Raw genomic sequence first — 20,112 nt, forward strand, 5'->3', positions numbered from 1 at the left:
TGTCAATAATTATCCAACTAGCTATCTCTCCAGAGATCATTAAAAAACGAATGCGTGTTTGTTGTGGGTGTGAACGTGTAGATGTCATGCACGCAGTGGGTGTGTGGGGAGCAATCAAATAGGAAGTGTTCTGGCATTTATATCCAACTGTATGCTGGTTTAAATTACCCACTAAGAAATATGTGTCTGTATGAGTATGATTAATCCAGGCTCATTCAAAATGTGTCAGGGTTTTTTTCCCCCCTCCCTTCTTGGCTCTCCGTTCATATAACCCAGGCTGCCTCCAGCCAGCCTTTCTCCACTTGTCCTGAGCGCAAAAAGGTGCAGCGGAGTCTCTGAGAATGAGCACTTTCTCCTCTGAGACAGCGTGGCTCTGCCTGGCTGTCACGGCAGCCCTAGGAGGACTAGTTCTTTGCAAACTCAAGAGTCCAGGACAGGTGGGGAGGAAGGTGGTCTGCCTGGTGGGCCTCTGGGGAGGGGCTTGCCTGTTAAGCCTGTCCCTCTTCTGGAGTTTGATCCTGTTCTCCCTGTCATGCTTCCTCCTGCATATTTACTTATCTGGTCAAGAGTTGTTACCTGTGGACCAAAAGGCTGTGCTAATCACAGGTAAGTGGATGACACCGCGATTCTCACTCAGGGCAGAATCTGGCACTTGCTTTGCCTTAGAGAGACATTTTCAGATTCGGTTTAAAGAGAAAACACTTGGTGTGGAGTAAATGAAGGCACATCTCCAAGTGGTTTTCGTGACACTGTTTTTGGTTTGTTTTCTTCAGGAGGTGTACTCCATAGAGGGTCGGGGAAGATGAAGTGCATCTAAGCCATGATTTTGTTAATTTCCCAGGATGAATATTAATAAGCAAACCTATGGTATTTCATCTGTTTCATTGTATCCAGGAAAGTCCTCTAGGTTTCTTTAGGCTTAAACAGAATTTTGCTCTGAGATTGATGTTTGGCTGTGCTCTAGACTTTGGCTCTTATTCCTTAGCTTTGCTGTGCTGTTTGGTTTTTTTTTTTTTCTTTTGAATGCAGAGGTGGGCAAAAGTAAGTTTACAGTTGCATTGTGACATTCTTTTGAGTTAATAAAGATATTGTAAGAATCATAACCTGCATGGTTTTCCCCCATACAAACCACTGCAAACCTACTCTCGCCCACCCCTGTATAGAAGAGACTTACCAGGGCTGGCAACTTTGCAGTTTGATGGGCTGCTGTCAAGAACCTTGTCTCATCTAAGCGTTTGACTTCTTAGACTGCTAGCGTTTCTCAATTGGATTAAGCTGGCAGTGTGTCTGAAGGCAGTTGCTTGTTAGCTGGGCTGCCAGCTTTTTTCTTCACTTGTCTTTTCTTTTTCTGCTGCAAGTGAGTCCGAATGAAATCCCTGTGGTTTGTAAAACAGGTTTGTTTGGTTGTGAAGTTTGAGCTTGGATAGGGCTTTACGTGGGATTACCCAGCATTATCCTAACCCAGAAACAAACCCTGCCAGGAATGAACATTAGCTACAGAATCATTTGCTGGGATGTCATCACCCCACACCCTGCGGCTACACGAGCTGGGGGTGAAGGCAAACACAGGGTGTGGATGGAAGCAAATAGAGGTTTTTCCCAATTCACAGAGAAATAGACTCTAAAGTGGCTTGTCTATATTGTCTTTTACTTTAATCCAGTGATGAAATTCTCCCTTAACATGAAACGCAAGTTGGCACTTGTTGGAGTTTTGAAGTGGCGGAAAACAAGTTTCTTCAAAAACAAAACGTAACAAAACAAAACACCTCAGACAATTCAAAGGTAGAAAACTCAGTGGATCAATGGGATGTTTATCTACATGAATGTCCGGTATCACCTGGAAACATGCATCCAGAAGATTGGCTGCGTTTTTTACATTTTCACTAGCATTCCCTGGATGGGTTGGGGGAAAGATATAATAACAGTCAATCCTTCCATTCTGTGCGAGTAGCAAGTACCCAAGGTCTTCAGAATAATTCCAGGTCGAATTTATTTGTTGTACTTTTCCACTTGTGTGAAAGAAGACAGCAATTAAGCATGTTAAAAAAGTAATAGCAATGCTGTGGTTGACACTAATGGAACATGACCTCCTGGAGGTCCAAACGTTCTGGGGAAATCAGTTTCAGGGAGCAGCACTTCTGAGGTGAATAAATAAGAACTCTAAACCTTAGGATACCCTCAGGCAAACTTCAAGGGAACAGAGAAAACAGGAAGTCTCTCGGCTTTATTATCTTGTCGATGTTCTTTACCCTCTACTTTTGCAGATGTAGGGAAGCAGAAAAGCTCACAAAATACTGAAATGTCCTGACTTGTGTTTAGTGGTTTGGAAAATGACTGATTCAATTAGGCAGCTCAAGCCTAATGACTAATCCCTCAATGAAATGCTTAACAATTAGAAAACGGAGAATTAATAAAGGAAGTACATACATTTTAGGGCAGGGGTGGGGAACATCTTTTCTGCCAAGGGCCATTTGGATATTTATAACATCATTTGTGGGCCATACAAATTCTCAGCTGAAAAATCAGCCTGCTGTATTTCATCAAACATTTAATTAACTCATCCTTAATGCCTTGGCAGGGTCAGATCAAATGATTTCTCAGGCTTTATACTGCCACGTGGGCCACACGTTCCCCACCCCTGTTTTAGGGGGATTGAAACATCCCTTGGAAATGTTTTTGTCATGAGGAGTACCATAGGTTCAATATAATTCTAAAGGTTTTAAGACCTTTATACTAAACGGAGAAATTTAAAATGAATTCGTTTAGTTAGCTCAGAACTTATTAAAAAATAAGTCACCATAACTTGGAATACACTTTGTTTCAGGATGGCTTACAAATTGGTAAACATTTTAGTGAGTGGGGTGACTGGGAAAAATGTGGCAATGCACATAAATATTATATCTTTATTTGATAATTTAAGATTAGGAAATTTCTTTTACAGGGATAATCTGAAATACGTAAAAAGGGTAGATGCCAAACCAATTGTCAGATTCACAAAGTTGTCCAGCACAGTCTTATTTGCAACAGAGAAATATCAAAAGCAGTAAAAATGCTGACAAATTATAGTATATCCTCTAGGTAGAAAAATGGGTAACATTTAAAAATAACAACCACAGGACTGTGTTATACCATGGAAAACTGGGCTAAAAAAAAAACATGCAGGAGATCCAGGTGTTTGAACAAGATTGCAACCATGTCATGTGAATTAAAACACACACACACACACACACACAACAGCAACAACAACAAAACACTGGAAGGAAATAATTTGTAATGGTTGGATTAGGGTACTTGGATGCTTTTTCCTCTAGATATTTTCCCTAAAATTTCTCTAATGTAGTTATAGTACTTAAATAATAATATATATGCTTTTTCTTTTAAACAATTTTATTGACTGTATTGGGGTGACATTGGTTAATAAAATTATATAGGTTTCAGGTGAACAATTCTCTAATACATCACTGTGTATTGTTTGGTGTGTTCACCACCCCAAGTCAAGTATTCTTCCTCACCATTTATCCCCACTTTACCTTCTTCTACCTCCCCCCACCTCCCGTTCCCTCTGGTAATCACCATACTATTGTCTGTGTCTATAAGGTGTGTTTTTTGTTTTGTTTTGTTTTTGCTTAGTCCCTTCATCTTTTTCACCCAGCCCCCCAACCTGCTGTTGGAGAGTGGGAATTTTTGAGCATGCTTCCTCCTAGTGAGAAGGCTAACCCCTATTTTGTAAAACTACTGTTTGGAATTCTCTGCTGTTTTTTTTAGGTGGACTCTTATTCTAAAAATAACTTTGCTTTCTAGCCTGCTTTAGCATGATTGAATAATGAGGAAGATAAACTTAGCTGTCTGACCTTGTAGGCCAGAGACTAGATATGCCCATAATCTCAATGCCATGCCAGGTGCATTTTTTAATTGGATAGAACTTCTTTGTTTTAAATTGTTTTAGACTGTTTGCTCTGCAAAAACAGGATGTAGTGAATAGGTTTAAGTATGGTCAGACACAAAGGGTTGGGGCTGCTCTCTGGGCTTGCTGCATGGAGAGAGCACAGTCAGCCGGCCGGTTATTAAAAGGCTCCCTAAATTTTAATTTGGTCTGGACTCCAGTGGTCGTTTACTCGCGTTTGCTCCACAACATTTGGAGGCCCCAGCGAGATCTCAACCTTCACCACTTCTGATATCTCCAACCATCCTCCTGTCCCCCAGCTTCTCTGTCTCAACAGGCTGAGAGTGAATTCCACCACCTCTACCCTTTCTCACATCTGCTCTGGAGTACTTTCTCACCCAGAGACCCACTGTAAATGTATCAGGAAGGGCAGGCACATCGAAGTTCTCAGGACCACATGATTCTGTTTGCTAGGAGGGCTGAAAAGGCAGCCTAAGCTGTTAATTATGACTAATCTTAACCCAACAAGCCTTTGATTAAACTTCTCTTGATTGGCAACCTTCACAAATTAACCCTAGAATTCCAAAATTTTAAACTAACACAGCAAAATTATAAATCAAGGAAAGGCAATTAAAAGTTCTCTACTGTCTTCCCTCTAAAGCAGGGAGGTGTACTGTATTTAAACAAATTAAACAACAGAAAGAGATAACAAATACTCTCATGTGTACAGCCAGATGGCACAAAGTAACTTTCACTTCACACAGACCCTCACACTTACATTTATACATCAGACAGTCTGAGTTTTTTACTTACGCGGCAACGCTCCTGTGCCAGCACTTCCCCATTCCCGTCCTGCTAACGAAATTTCTGTAAATCAAAAGCATTAACAGAGACTCCGTAGTCATCCGCTCCCCGCCTGAATTCCTGAAAATTTTTCAAAAAACATTGCAGGCGAGTACAGACAGAAGAACATGAACTAGACTGACCCATTCTAATGATAGACACAATTAGACCACAATAACACAGAATAACAAAGACAATGACAACCAAACAGGATCGCCGAGCACCATCGTACGCTGGGATCTGGTCTCGGAAGTAGCGCTGCTTCCAGCGTTCCAGAGACCCCAGGGGCGCCCACAGAACAGAACCAGAAATAAGTTTCTTACCGGTAAGAACCAGATCCAGGCGGCTCCAATCAGAGTCAATCAGGAAATTTAGCAGGCGGGGTCTTCGACCTCTACCAGTCCCGGGGCTGAGGATCATCTCTCTGAGATCTCCCCCTAGGTGGGAGAGTCCGGGGACCCCTGTGGGCTCCTGTCACAGGACCAGGCAAAGGCTGGTTACCTCGCAGGGGCCTCCAAATGTTGTGGAGCAATCTCGAGTAAACGACCACTGGAGTCCAGACCAGATTAAAATTTAGGGAGCCTTTTAATAACCGGCCGGCTGACTGCTCTCTCTCCACGCAGCAAGCCCAGAGAGCAGCCCCGACCCTTTGTGTCTGACCGTACTTACACCCATTCACTACATCCTATTTTTGCAGAGCAAACAGTCTAAAACAGCCGTGGGCAAACTACGGCCCGCGGGCGGGATCCGGCCCGTTCAGCTGTGCTATCCAGCCCACGGAGCCGAAAGAGCGGAGGGTTCTCTTGCTCTCCCCTCTGCTCCTTCACCAGCAGCAGTGTTAACATGGCAATGTCGGGAACATGGCTGCAGCTCCTTCTTCTGAGTGGGCGGATTTATATCCGCCCATTCAGTAGAAGGAACAACCTCTCAATATTCCAGAGGGTCCTTGTAATGCCCGAGGACGCTTCCCCGACATCACCCTGGGAATGCACAGACACGTTATTGTGGTGATGTAGGGAGACACGCCCCTGGAGAGCACAGTATCAGAGCATTAGCTAAAAAGGAGACCAACAACACTGTTCCCACTGAAGTTGATGTTTTAAAGACCAAAAACCTTTCAACCCAGTCTACATTGCCATCTACATCTACGTCCCGGGCATAATTTGGAAGTTGCACTAAAGAAAATGTTTAATTTACTGTTTATACATTTTGTTCTTTTCTATTTGTTTTAGTTTTAAATTATTTTATTATATTTAAGTTTAATTTGAAAGGCTTTTGTACCTTTCCTTTGTTAGGCAATTTTATTTTGCCTTTGCCATCTTCAATATAAGGTATGTTATTGTGCTATGATTCCTCCATTTTTTGAAGTTTCAAATTATAATAATTAGTGTTTACATTCTTCTTGTTAAAATGTTTGAAATGAATAAAACTATTGAAATAATAATAAAAAAGACCGTACCCTTTTATGTAATGATGTTTACTTTGAATTTATATTAGTTCACACAAACACTCCATCCATGCTTTTGTTCCGGCCCTCTGGTCCAGTTTAAGAACCCATTGTGGCCCTCGAGTCAAAAAGTTTGCCCACCCCTGGTCTAAAACAATTTAAAACAAAGCAGTTCTATCCAATTAAAAAATACATCTGGCATGGCATTGAGATTATGGGCATATCTAGTCTCTGGCCTACAAGGTCAGACAGCTAAGTTTATCTTCCTCATTATTCAAGCATGCTAAAGCAGGCTAGAAAGCAAAGTTATTTTTAGAATAAGAGTCCGCCTAAAAAAAACAGCAGAGAATTCCAAACAGTCGTTTTACAAAATAGGGGTTAGCCTTCTCACTAGAAGGAAGCATGCTCAAAAATTCCCACTCTCCAACACTCCTAGTGAGAAGGCTAACCCCTATTTTGTAAAACGACTGTTTGGAATTCTCTGCTGTTTTTTTTAGGCGGACTCTTATTCTAAAAATAACTTTGCTTTCTAGCTTGCTTTAGCATGCTTGAATAATGAGGAAGATAAACTTAGCTGTCTGACCTTGTAGGCCAGAGACTAGATATGCCCATAATCTCAATGCCATGCCAGGTGTATTTTTTAATTGGATAGAACTGCTTTGTTTTAAATTGTTTTAGACTGTTTGCTCTGCAAAAACAGGATGCAGTGAATGGGTTTAAATACGGTCAGACACAAAGGGTTGGGGCTGCTCTCTGAGCTTGCTGTGTGGAGAGAGAGCAGTCAGCCGGCCGGTTACTAAAAGGCTCCCTAAATTTTAATTTGGTCTGGACTCCAGTGGTCATTTACTCGCGTTCGCTCCACAATACTGTCGCCACTCTGACAGCTGTCATTCTATTCTCTGAGTCTGTTTTTATTTTTTGTTTTGTTTATTTTGCTCATTAGATTCCATATATAAGTAAAATCATATGGTATTTGTTTCTCTCTGACTAGCTAATTATTTTTAAAAGGGATCACATTAAAAAGATTAAGTCCATTTATCTATGGACCCAGTTGTAGGACAATTACGAGGACAAGTTAAAAAACAACAACTTTCTTTTCTTTGTTACTTATTTCATTTTTCTAAGATATTCAAAGGTCTTTTGTCTCAGAAACATGTAATTATAGTATTAAAGAAGAAATAAGCAAGCACAGAGTGTTTGAACATATATTTGTCTTCAAGATACCTGAAGCTATAGGGCCATTTAATTTTTAAAATGACTCTAAAATTGGCCCGGCCAGCGTGGATCAGTGGTTGAGCCTTAAACTATGAACCAGGAGGTCACAGTTTGATTCCAGGTTAGGCCATAAGCACAAGTTGTGAGCTCAGTCCCCAGTGTGGGGACTGCAGGAGGCAGCTGATCAGTGATTCTCTCTCATCATTGATATTTCTATCTCTCTCTTCCTTTCCCTTCCTCTCTGAAATCAATAAAAACATATTTTAAAATGAAATAAAATTACTCTAAAATTAATGATGAGCACGCCCACATGATTGCAATAGCATCTCGGGCACAATACAGTGGAAAAAACTTTGAAGTCTGACAGGCTTGCCTTGCCTTAGGCTGGGTTCTTCAGGGGCAGCGCTCAAGATGAGGATTTGTGTTGTGGGGAAGGAAGAAACCCCCCTCTACCGTTCAACGTTCTTTTGGCTGGCCTAATGATCAAATCTACATGAGACAGGTTTACAAGAGAAAATAACCAATTTACATGGTACATATGGGAATCCCACATACATAGGAGGTTCAGGGACAGAAACCTAAAATAAAGTATATATGACATTTTGAGCTAAGGATCAGGTAGGGTGCCTTGGAGGTTTCTGAGGGGAGGAAGGTCATTCCATGACGATAAGTATAGTGGATGTTCAGTAATTAGTAATTTCCCTGTTCTATAGATAGGTCATAAAACATTATTTTTGGTGACAATTCTTACTATGGGCAAGGTCCCTCATGAAAATTCTTTAAGGGAGAGGTAACAGTTTCTTATGAGCCTGCAGAATCTTGATTGCCTTCAGCTCAAAATAATTCACATGCTAAAGTGAGGAAGCATTTTGGGGAAGCCTGTTCTGACCCCCTATAGCATGAAAGGGATTTATTGGGAAAGTTCCCAAGTAGGGAAGATGGGCAGGAAGAGGAGGAGGCCACATGAAGTGCAGCATCAAGGGAAGTCCCCTGAGGGTCACTTGGCTTTATCATTGGGGCAGATCTGGAGGCAGTGGGGTCACACATGAGAGCTGTCCCCAGTGTGGGTCAGGGAGCTGTGGTTTTTATGCACTTACACCTGTCAATCATTAGTTAAGGGCTGTTATCCCCACATCCCTGGGTGGTGATGAGGGGTGGCTTAAACTCTAGAAGCTTCTGGCTTTCCTTGGCAACTAGCAGCGTGAGCTCCAGCACCCTGAGACAGCCCTTGGACAAAGTTGCAGGGGCTGGTGTTGGGTGTGAAGCACACTATGGCTTAGAGAGCACAAAAATGGCCAAGGGGTCTGGGGCAGTATGACTTTATCTGGCACATACCTCTTCCTAGCTGTGCGATCTTTGGCATTCAGATTTGGACTTTTGAACTTTTGTTTTCTCCTCTGTAAACTGGAAATGATAACACACACTCTCTTTCTCTCTTATAGATGGAGTTAGTGGAGGAGAGACAGAGAAGGAAGAGAGGAGGAAGGGAAGAAGGGAGGAAAGGAGAGAGAGAAAGACAGAGAGAGAGAGAGAGAGAGAGAGAGAGAGAGAGAGAGAGAGAGAGAGGAATGATTTTCTTTAGGGTGGTCAAAAGGGAATAAAGAGAAGAAACATCCATTTATTCATTCAACAGTTGTTTTGTTTGTTTTGTTGTTAATCCTCATCTGAGGATATTTTTTCCATTGCTTTTCAGAGAGAGTAGAAGGGAGGCAGGGACGGGGGGAGAGAGAAATGTTGATTTGTTGCCTCCCAAACCCGAGACCCTTTGGTGTGCACAGGCTGACACTCCAACCACTGAGCACACCTTCCAGGGCAACAACTATGTTTTTGAGTCCTCAGTATGGAAGGAAAGAAAATTAAAGACCATGAAATTGTTATGTTGGCAAGTGATGGAATCAAAGTTCCTAAAGTTCCTTGACCTTGGACCCACATTTACTGGGGTTCCTTCCTCGTCCTCTGAGGTTGTGTGTTGTCCTTCTCAGCCTAGCCTTTGAACTTGGTAGGAGATGCAAAGATAACTTTGATTTGCCACCCTCAGCCCTTTCATCCCGGCCCCTTCATTCTTTCTCACCCACCTTGAGGTTTAACTTCTGATTTGGCATCTACTGTGAACGGGGCACACACCTGGAGGGCATCACAGTCCAAGGGGAGAGACTCGGCCATAGCCGAGCCATGGGGTACAGAGGGCACCTCCAGGAGCATTCCCACAGCGTGGTGGAGCTCAAGGGTGGGCACAGCTCCTGTGTGGAGGCTGGGGAAAGCTTGACAAAAGAGGGACCTCCTTAGGAATTAACAAGGGAAAACACGGTCTTTCAGGATAATTGGTCAAGCAACTCCTACACACACAGCTAGCACTCATTAAAACTTGTTGAGTTGGATAATTTTTAATTGAAATTTTCAAAACTGGGTGCAATGATGGAGGTCCTTTTTTAAAAAAAATTAAATCTTCATTGTTGAAAGTATTACATGGCCCCCTTCTCCCCCATTGACCCCTTCTAGCCCACCATCACCCCTCACCCCGGGCCTACACCACCCTATTGTCTGTTGTGGGTTATGCATATATGCAAAGGTCCCTTTTTTGTCAGGCTTTCCCCAGCCTCCACACAGGAGCTGTGCCCACCCTTGAGCTCCACCACGCTTTGGGAATGCTCCTGTATTGATCTCTTCCCACCCCCTCACCTTCCCTCTGAGGTTCTGCAGTCTGTTCTATGCTTTTATGTCTCTGAATCTATTTTGTTCATCAGTTTATGTTGTTGAGTAGATTCCACATGAAGGTCCTTTTTTCATGTTTCAAACAAAGGGTCCTAGGTAGGTGGTGACTCCTACTGAAACTTATTAAATCATCTAATTAAGGTTCTAAAATTTAATACTGTTGGCATCAGCTTGAGATTTGGTGTCGTTTGGACTTTTTTTTTTTTTTTTTTTTTTGAGAGAGATAGTGGAAGGGAGGGGGAGAAACACAGAGAAACATCGATGTGAGAGAGACACATGGATTAGTTGCTTCCGGCACACACCCCAAGCCTGCAACTGCAGTAGGTGCCCTTGACCGGAATCAAACCTGGCACCTTTCAGTCCAAGGAGCTGACACTCTATCCACTGAGCCAAACTGGCTAGGGCTGGTGTACTTGGAATTTTACATTAGATTATTGAAATGGATGAACATTTACAGTGGACTACGGGATAAGAGAAATAACATCTCTGTTACATACATTTTATATTTGACTCTCACAACCCTAGTAAGTTGCATACTTGTGAATGAAGAAACTATGTGTCTGCCCAATCAACATGGTTCAGTGGTTAAGTGTCGACCTATGAACCGGGAGGTCATGGTTTGATTCCTGGTCAGGGCACATGCCCAGGTTGTGGGCTCCATCCCCAGTAGGGGGCATGCAAGGAGGGCCAATCAATGATTCTCATCATTGATGTTCCTATCTCTCTCTCCCCCTCTTTCCTCTCTGAAATCAATAAAAATATACATTTTTTTAAAAAAAGAAACTATGTGTCTAAAGTCACTGAACTAGTAAATAGCAGAGATGGGACTAAACCCAGATCAGACCCATCTGCCACCCAAAGGCATGCTTTTAACCACTGTAATTATTAGTGTCATAGCCATGGTTACTAGTAGCCTATAAAGGTGTCCAGGATATAAAATGTGTCCATGCAATGGGCAAGTACATGTTGAACATATACAGAGTGAAGCAAAAGTAGGTTTACAGTTGTGAGTATGCAAAATACAATTTATTCTTGTATTATTATTTATTATTACATTATTTTCCATGTAAACAACTGTAGACCCACTTTTGCCCTACTTTGTATTATGTGCATAGACTTTGCTGATACAGAACTTGGCGACTGGATGAGATGCAGGTGAGAGGAGATAAAATGGAAGTGCTGTGGACAGGGGTAGGGATGATGATCTGAGATATGCCATATGGTGAGTATGACTTCAGGTTTGATTTTGAGGGCAGTAAGGGGGCAGTGCAGGTGGAAAGTCATGGGCAGGTGGAAATAGAGAAGCAGACATTGGTTACTTTGGAGAAAAAGACTGGAGAAACACAAGCAGCAAAGTGATGGTTAATGTTGCAAGGGAAGAGGTACTTGAAGTATATAATAAAGAATCAATATAGTCCATAGTAAGCCTATAATCCAGTCAATCAGAATTTTTTAAAATGAGTACATATCCTCTTTTTCTTTCCATTCATTTAAAGCTTTACCTTAGCTCTTTGCAGAGAATCATAAAACAGTGTTGTTAACCCGTGTAACTTTGTAAAAGTTTGAATGGTGATTTTATTAGGCATTTTAGTTGGGGTATTTTTAAAAATTAAATGTATTGGGGTGATATTGGTTATATAGGTTTCAAGTGTACATTTCTATGATACATGATCTGTATATTGCATTGTGTGCCTACCACCCAAAGTCAAATCATCTTCTGTCACCATATATGTGGTCCCCTTTACCTTTTACTACCCCTCTACCCACCTTTCCTCTGGTAACTGCCATACTGTCATCTGTCTGTGAGTTTCAGTTTTTTGGTTGGGAAAATTCTCATGGAATGAAAGGACGCCCCCTGTATATTGTAAACTATTTGAAGGTCTTTTTTATGATCCTGTCCCCCTTCACAGGCTCTGAGCACATTAGTCCCAATACAGTGTTAATGAATGCGTGAGCCCTGAGTAATGAACCAAGCCAGTGATGTGTTCTCCACCATTTTTGGTCACTGGTTGGACAAAACTCGATCATTGTCCCAATCTGCCCACTTCCTTGGGCACTTACTTCTGCTGGTTCTTTTTGCTGAGGTCACCTGTGAGGAAAGGGCAGAGTGACTTGGCTGAGTTGTGCAGGCCCATTGTTCTGCCGTGACTAAATTGGCGGCTTGCTCTGCACAGGGCTTTGTGAAGACGTGGTTCTAAGTGTGCTTCTGCTTACCCAGGATGTGGCACAAACAGAACATCCTCTGAGCCCAGCAGGCTGCTGCAACTGCTCTCCCATGGGTCACTGCACCCTCCTAGCCACCAGAGTTTGACTTCCACCCTCGGCACTGCCTCCTTTACCTTCCAGGAGATTGCATTTCCATGTGTTTCTCCCACTTCTTTGTCCCTTGGTTATCCGGGTTCTTCTTCCTACCCATCCCCAAGGTGGCTCTGTCCTTAGCCCCCTTATCTTGCCACGTTCTCTACCATTTAAATCCCTCCTGCTCCTGAGGCATCTACATGAGGACCGGCAGATCTGAAGTTTTGTATACCTGACACTCTTTTGACCTCTGACTCATATTTCTGGAATTTTAGGATGAAACTTTAAACTTGGAATTTCTAAGACAAGCTTATCCTTCCTCCTAATCCTTTCTCTTTTCTTAACTTTCCTGGTTCTCACCTTTTCCCCAATTCTGTCTATTCCCTTTCTTTCTCATCCCTCCTTCCACTTCTTTACGCCAGCCACTTTCAGAAGATCTGGTTGATCTTCTGCTGTCTACTCTCCTGATGCCAGTATTCCCTATCTGTCCCCTCCTCTGCTCCAATTCTCTGTGTTTTCCTTTAGGATACGTTTACATTTCTCACATCCTTGTGCAGCACTCTTATTTCCAGGTATGGCATCTCCTGCCTCCTGTGTTCTGGTGGTGATCAATTTCTAATGCCTCGCCCAGACTTGTTGCCTGCACTCTGGACCACCTACCCACTGCTTCCTGAATGTCCCAGGGTTCACATGTCCCAGACTGCACCCTCTAACTTTCCCTTAAATTCTGCCATCGGCCCAGTACTCTCTACCTTGTTGATGACACCGTCCACCCCATCTGCCCAAGTCAGAGATGCCACAGCCATCTTTGAATCCTCCCCTCAGTTAGCCCAGATCACAAACTTGAGAGTTCTTGACTCTCTTCTTTCATTGCCTCATCCAACCAGTCATTTTTTCATAACTCAGTGACCTTTCCCTACCTTTTGAATCTCTTCCATCCTTTTTTTTTTGTGTGTGTTAATCCTCACCTGAAGGTATTTTCCCCCTCTGAACAATAGTTGTACATAGGACTCAAGGTCCGGGGACTGGGCCAGATACATTTTAAATCTGAGGCAGTGCCCAACACTGTCGGAGATCAAATAGAACCCAAATTCCACTTTTATGGGTCATCTGGTTTCAATTAAACCTATTTCTAACGATTCATGTCTACTGAGGTCTCGTGGCCTTCAGAGTCAAACCAAACCTGGGCATCAAGAAGGGGATTAGGAACAAAACCAAAACTGCGTTCCTCTCTGGAAACAAAGCTGTAACATATGTGCATCTAAGTGCAGGTCTGGCTTCTGTCATTCAGGGTGGGAAGGAAGGTGCAGGGGTTAAGACCACACATTGAGGACAATGACTGATCAGGTTACCAGCTCCTGCCTTGCCACTTACTAGCTTTCTGACCCAGGGCAGGTTAATTAACCTGTCTGAACCTCAGGTTCCTTCTCTGTAAAATATAGATCTCCCTGGGATTGTTGCCAGGATGGAATGAAATAACACACATAAAGGGCCATCTTAGATGGTACCTTCCATTCCTAGCCAAACAGAGCAGCATGGGGGGTGGCAGCCAGATAGTCAAAAGATGAGGTTGCTAAAAAAGCCTCTAACTCTAGAAAGAGGATATTGAGCATGATTATAATAAGCCCCGGAATATGGAGGGAGTTACTTCCTCAGAATTCTCCCACCCAACACCCATACCTTTTTCCACTTAAAGTTTGAGAGAAGCTTCTATAATAAGCCATAAGAAGTTGGTGTTCACACAGAACTAACCAGAAAGTCATCTTAGGGGAACATTGCTGTAGGGACAACGGTGCAGGGGTTGGGGGTTCACTGCATCTTGTTCCCCAGGCAGGGCCTAGCCTCGGGCAAGGGATCTCCCCTGGCTACTCCACTTGTGACAGGTCAGTTGTGATACTGGGGGAAAAAGTGGTGAGGGGGAAAGAACATCTCATTCTGCCACTTTGGGGTTTACATAGTCATTGATGAACTTTATTTCAACCCATTGCCTGAATACCCTTTCCAGGATTATCTATTTTATCTAGTGGGTTTTTTAAAATAACACCAATGATGGAAAGCTCACTACCTCTTCAGGGAAATCATTCCACTTTTATACAATGTTAATAGTTGTAAATATCTTCCTTATATTGGGCCCAAATAGGCCTCCCTGACAATTACTGATGCATTAATTCTGCCCTTGGAAGTCACCTAATATAAAGAAAGCACTCTTTTGTAAGATGGCCCTTGAAAAATGAAAAGACTGCATCATATACTAGTAAATTTGCTTTGAACTAAACACTCTCATCCCTCCCGTGACCTGGTTTCCAGAATTTTTATCATTCTTCTCAGTGTCCTCTGGACCATTTTTAGTTTCTTGACATTCCTTTGAGATGTTGATTCAGATTTAACATTGTGTGCCACCTTGGTCTGAGCAGTACAAACCAGACTGCAATGAATGAGGTGAAATTAAATCTGAAGGCATTTTCAGTACCAAAGGTATGTGGTAATTGATGAAGTAAGAGGCTACTGTCCAAGGGATGAAGAGAAAGTAGAAGCCATGCATGGCTCAGCTTTCGTTCTGGTTATTTTACAAGCCTAATATGCAAAGCTATTGATTAAAAAGGCAATTTACTTATATAGAGAATCTTCAATGGTTTGGGTGCCAGTTATGGTTATAGGGGTAGTTATGAGAATAAAATGAAATAAGGCATGCCAAATGCTTAACGCTATGCCTGGTTGAATAGTACACAATTGGTGAATGCTGCTGTAAGATATTGGAGAAGACAAAAGACATTACAGTAATCAGAGAGAGCATGATGATGGAAATAATACCAGCTATTTTCTGGGTTGGAACAGGTAGTCTCCATTATGAGCTCTTATTTCTTTGTTCCTGCCAAGTTAAATTAGATCTCTCTTTTTACGCCCCTTTCATCACCTTTATCATCCTTTATGGCTATTTATTTAATGTCTCCTTCCTCTTAAGCAGTGGTTCATGACTGGGAGCAATTTTGCCTCCCAGGGGACATTTTAGCAATGCCTAAAGATATGTATATACACAAACAGAGAGGGAGAGAGAGAGAGAGAGAGAGAGAGAGAGAGAGAGAGAGAAACATACATGTGAGAAACATCAATCAGTTGTCTCCCGCATGTATCCCAGGCTGGGAATTGAACCCGCCACCTGGGTATGTGCCCTGACTGGGAATTGAACCAGCTACCCTCTGTGCACAGGAGGATGCTCCAGCCAACAGAGCCACACCAGCCAGGTATTTTGAGTTGTCATAAGTGGGGCCACAGAAACAGGCTGCTAGCCTCTCGTGGGCCGAAGCCATGGATGCTGCTAAGCGCCCTACAGTGCACAGCACAGTCCCTCAAATAAAGAATTACCTCATCTCAAATGTCAATAGTGCTGAGGTTGAGACACCCTGCCCTAGAGTTTGAGTTCCCTACCTCAGGGGCCATATCATTCTCATTGATCATGATATGCTCAAGTGCTAGTTACATGATGGGTGCCCAATAATAATAAAAGGAGGTAGGAATTGAGCTGGATCTTAAAGAATATACAGGTCTGAATATATTTTTCTTCCACTTTGAGTACACAGAGGCAGAGGATGATGGGAGTTGTTTGGAAACAAAGTTCACAAAGGAGATTGAAAATATTCTATCCCTAAAGGGATGGAAGAGACAGGAGCCCTGGGGCTTCCCCAGGAGACTGATACTGCTGTAAACAAGTGAGTTTCAGAACAAGAGGTCTGGAACTGCAGGTAACACAAGAACACCCAAGACTAGGAGCAGTTCATTGTTTTGACAGACAGAACTCAGCCAACCCCGGAAAAAGCAGAGACAGATGTGAAATAAACAGGAACGAAGAGTTCCTTTGGCAATGCACAAAGGTGAGGCTTCTCAGCCCACTGTGGGCTGCCTTGCACACAGGGGTCCCCACCTTGGGGCAGCACCTTGAGTCTGGCGGATGTCAACCATCACTGTGCATTAGAATCACCTGGGCGCCTTTCAAAACATATTGATGCTTAGGTGTCCACTCCCAGGTCTCAAGTTTACCTGCTCTAAGACAGTGGTCAGCAAACTCATTAGTCAACAGAGCGGCAAACCGCGGCTCACGAGCCGCATGTGGCTTGCGAGCCGCGGTTTGCCGACCACTGCTCTAAGACGTGTGACTTGGGTGTTGGTGTTTCTTTAGAGTAGTACTCCCTTCCCAGGTGAAGCTTAATGCATAGCTCAACATTGAAAGTAAACCACATGTCAATGCCTTGCATAAGCAATTCCTCTCTCCCACACCAAGGTACCCAATTCATTGGCTGTTACAGACTTTACATGTCTGAATCTAAGCTCCTGATCTGGGACCCTGTCCTACCTATCCCTGGCTCAGTCTTCCCCATCTTGGTGAGCCACCCTACCTGGCACTGTGTGATCAGAATCCTGAGAGTTGCCTTGATCCCCGTTTCTCCTCCCCCGCTGTGCTGTATGTAGCTGCTACTTTCAGAACGCATCTTGATACACCCACTTCTCCCCTTCCTCACTACCTCTGCTCTCGTCAAAGCTGCTGCCATTTCTTCCTGGGTTGCTCTGGCCTCTAGGATTTCACTCTTGACACCACCCATTCTCCATAGGGTAACAGGGTGCCCCTTTTTGGCTTAAGACCCTTCAAATGCTTTCCACTGTAGAGAATAAAAAACCCAAGCTTGCCCAAGACCAGAGGCCCTGAAAGATCTGGTCCCTCTCATCTCACACCTTTTCCTGCCATTATAGCCTTAGTACATGCTGTTCCTTTTACCTGGAATGCTTGAAGTGTGGTGGAGCCCTTAACAGAACTGGTTTCTTCTTAGTCTAAACCAGGGTTTCTCAGTCTTGACACCATTAACATTTCAGAGCAGAAAATTCTTTGTTGTTGGGGCTGTTTTGTGCATTGTAGGGTGTTTAGCAGCAAACATGGCCTCTACTCACTAAATGCTGATAGCACGCCCCCCATCCCCCAGTTGTGATAACCCAAAAACGTCCAGACATTGTCAAATGTCCTGTGGTTGCAACATCGCTGGGCAGTTGAAATACTACTAGTTTAAATATTACCTTCTTGAGCAGATGTTCCCTGGTGTACAGGCTTTACATCTCCAGCTATTATTCTCAATCTCCATATCTCATTTGTTACTTTCATAGCATGTTTCTCACCTTGAAATTGATACACATTTATTTATCTAGTAAGTAGCTGTGGCCCCTTTTATCCTAGACTACTTGGACTATTTCACTCAGTTCTTACACAGCTGCTGGCATGCAGGAGATACTGAATGAACATGCATTGAACAAATGCATGCATGGAACTGGGGACTGTGGGGCATGCAGCACTGTCCTCCAGGGTGAGAAGTGATCTAGCACAGCAGAAAGGCCATGGCCTTTGAAGTCAGTGAGTTCTGGCTTTCTAGCTCTCTATGACCTGGGACAGCTTAAGTAACATCTGAGCCTAATTTAGTCACCTGCAAAATGGGGGTACTATTCTTGAGTGTGTGATTAGCTGTGTAATCCTCCCTGCTCTCTCCTGTAGCCGTGTCCTTGACACCTGGTGCAGGTCTCCATCAGAGCTCACCCTCCCCAAGGACAGGAATCAACACTGTACCCTCAGTGCCTTACTTGGTGCCAATCAGAGATGCTCAGCTAATGACCTCTGTGCAGTGACCAGGGGCCACATTGCCCCTGTCTGTACTTGAATGACAGCACCATGGCTGGTCAGCTGAGATGATTCTTGTGGGGCTGGTCCCTGGGAAATAAATGACCAATCCAGGTCCCTCCTTGGTGGGTTATGGGACTGGGGCGGCTGTGCTCACCCCTCCCCTATGCCTGTGGTGAGCCTACATTCAGGTGGGAATTCTGGCTTCTTGCAGAAAACAGGGAAGTGTGCCAAGGTCCTCTTACCTCTATATTTCCTCCTCCTTATCTGGGCTTGGCAAACAATAAATTTGATGATGATATTGTCCCAATGTCCCTTAGCTCCAGGGCACCAAGTGTGAGCAAAAATGCTCCCTGCTTCCTCCTTCACCAAAAAAGGGAATCTTCATGACTTCAAAATCGTTCTAACAAAGAGTACTCTGCTCCCAGCACCCAGCCCAGTATGGGGCAGAGAGAAGCTGAGTGAATTCATGAGTGAGGTACTTTGTTCGGGGCTGGTTTCTAAAGATGTTCTAATTCAACTCTGACACTGTGCACAGAGAAAAGGACCTGATGTGCTGTTGCCTCCAGAGAGGAAGCTTCACCTCAGGCTGCTGCTGGCTAGACAGGGAGAATGCCTGATGAGCAGGGTATCCCCTTTGGATTATGCAAGGGAAGGTTCTAACCCAGACCTCATAATCACAGATAGAAGTGCACATGTTGATTTTAATTCATCAGTTGTTCCTGATAATCAAAATAATTCAGATATCAGGAAGGGTCACCCTGCCCCATTAGGTCAAGATACCATATGCTTGAGTCCCTATTATATGCCTTGTGCTAGTAAGAGGTCTATCCATGCCCTACACATGTTTGTCAGTTCCCAAGCTCATCTTTCTCCAGGTCTGATTTCTAGTGAAGGTGAACTCTTATCCACCTACTTTTAGTCAAAACATATAAGAGCCCCGCCCCCCCCACTTTTTTATAGTTACTCACCCTCAACCTTCCCCTTGCCCCTACAAGCTACGTATATAGATCAGCTGAAAGCAGTAAGCTTTTCGGAAAACATTCAGGGGTCTTCTATTATAGCAGATGCTGTAGATTTTAGACTGCCCTATTCATTTTTGTGTGTTACTTTTCATTGGAATATATTTCTCAGACCATGAAATTCACCCTTTAAAGTTTACAGTTCAGTGGTTTTTAGTATATTCGTAAGGTGATGTAACTGTCACCTTTACCTAGTTCCAAATTTTGATCACCCCAAAAAGAAACCTGTAACCATTAGTAGGCTGCCCTATTCTTAAAATGTCAGTCATTTCTGCCAACTTGACTTCCCAAGTCTAGACATGTTGCTTTTCAGCACCCCCAACCCTGAGCCACTTCATCTCTTTGGGGCGTTACCCTTTCTCCATCCCCATTAGTGTTTTTAGCAGGAGGGAATAGTAAATAGCAGTGTTGTCCAACATCGAATGTGAGCCACATAAATAATTTAAATTTTGCTGGTAGTCACATTTTAAAAAGTAAAAACAAAACAGGTAAAATTAATTTGACTAATTAATTTAATGCAATATGTCCAAAATGTTATTATTTCAACATATAATCAGTATAAAAATTATTAGTGAGGCATTTTTCATTGTACTCATTTTTTAAAAATCATGTTTTTTTTATTTTAGGAAGAAAGAAAGGGAGAGGGAGAGATAGAAATGTCGATGAGAAAGAAACATCAACATTGGTCAGCTGCCTCCTGCAGGTTCCTACTGGGGATTGAGCCAGCAACCCAGCATGTGCCAGGACTGGGAATCGAACCCAACCTCTTGGTGCATGGCTCTATGCTCAACCATTGAGCCACACCAGCTGGGCTGTATTACCTTTATGATGATTTGTTCATATGTTACTTTCTTAGAGAAGTATTCCATGATTTGATTTCTCAAGGCAGGTCCCTCCCTTCCACCTTAATTATTTATCAGAACACTCATTTTAATTCCTTGGTAGCACTTACCATAATCCATAATTTTCTTTTTATATCACCCATGTACTATCTGTATCACATACTGGCCTGTAAACTTTGTGAGGACAGTGCTATGGA

General features: G+C 43.1%; 1 protein-coding gene across 1 annotated transcript in view; it reads left to right on the plus strand.

The window, feature by feature from the left end:
- Positions 1 to 295: 295 nt before the first annotated feature.
- The window catches only part of HSD17B2 (hydroxysteroid 17-beta dehydrogenase 2), a 58,872-nt gene continuing 39,055 nt past the window's right edge, over positions 296 to 20,112 (plus strand). Inside the window, exon 1 of the mRNA XM_080646058.1 lies at positions 296 to 606. Coding sequence (XP_080502184.1) covers positions 342 to 606 — 265 coding nt within the window. The 5' untranslated portion in view covers positions 296 to 341. The remainder of the gene's footprint in view (positions 607 to 20,112) is intronic.

The sequence above is a fragment of the Plecotus auritus genome, assembly GCF_963455305.1.
Source record: "Plecotus auritus genome assembly, chromosome: 10".
Classification (NCBI taxonomy): domain Eukaryota; kingdom Metazoa; phylum Chordata; class Mammalia; order Chiroptera; family Vespertilionidae; genus Plecotus; species Plecotus auritus.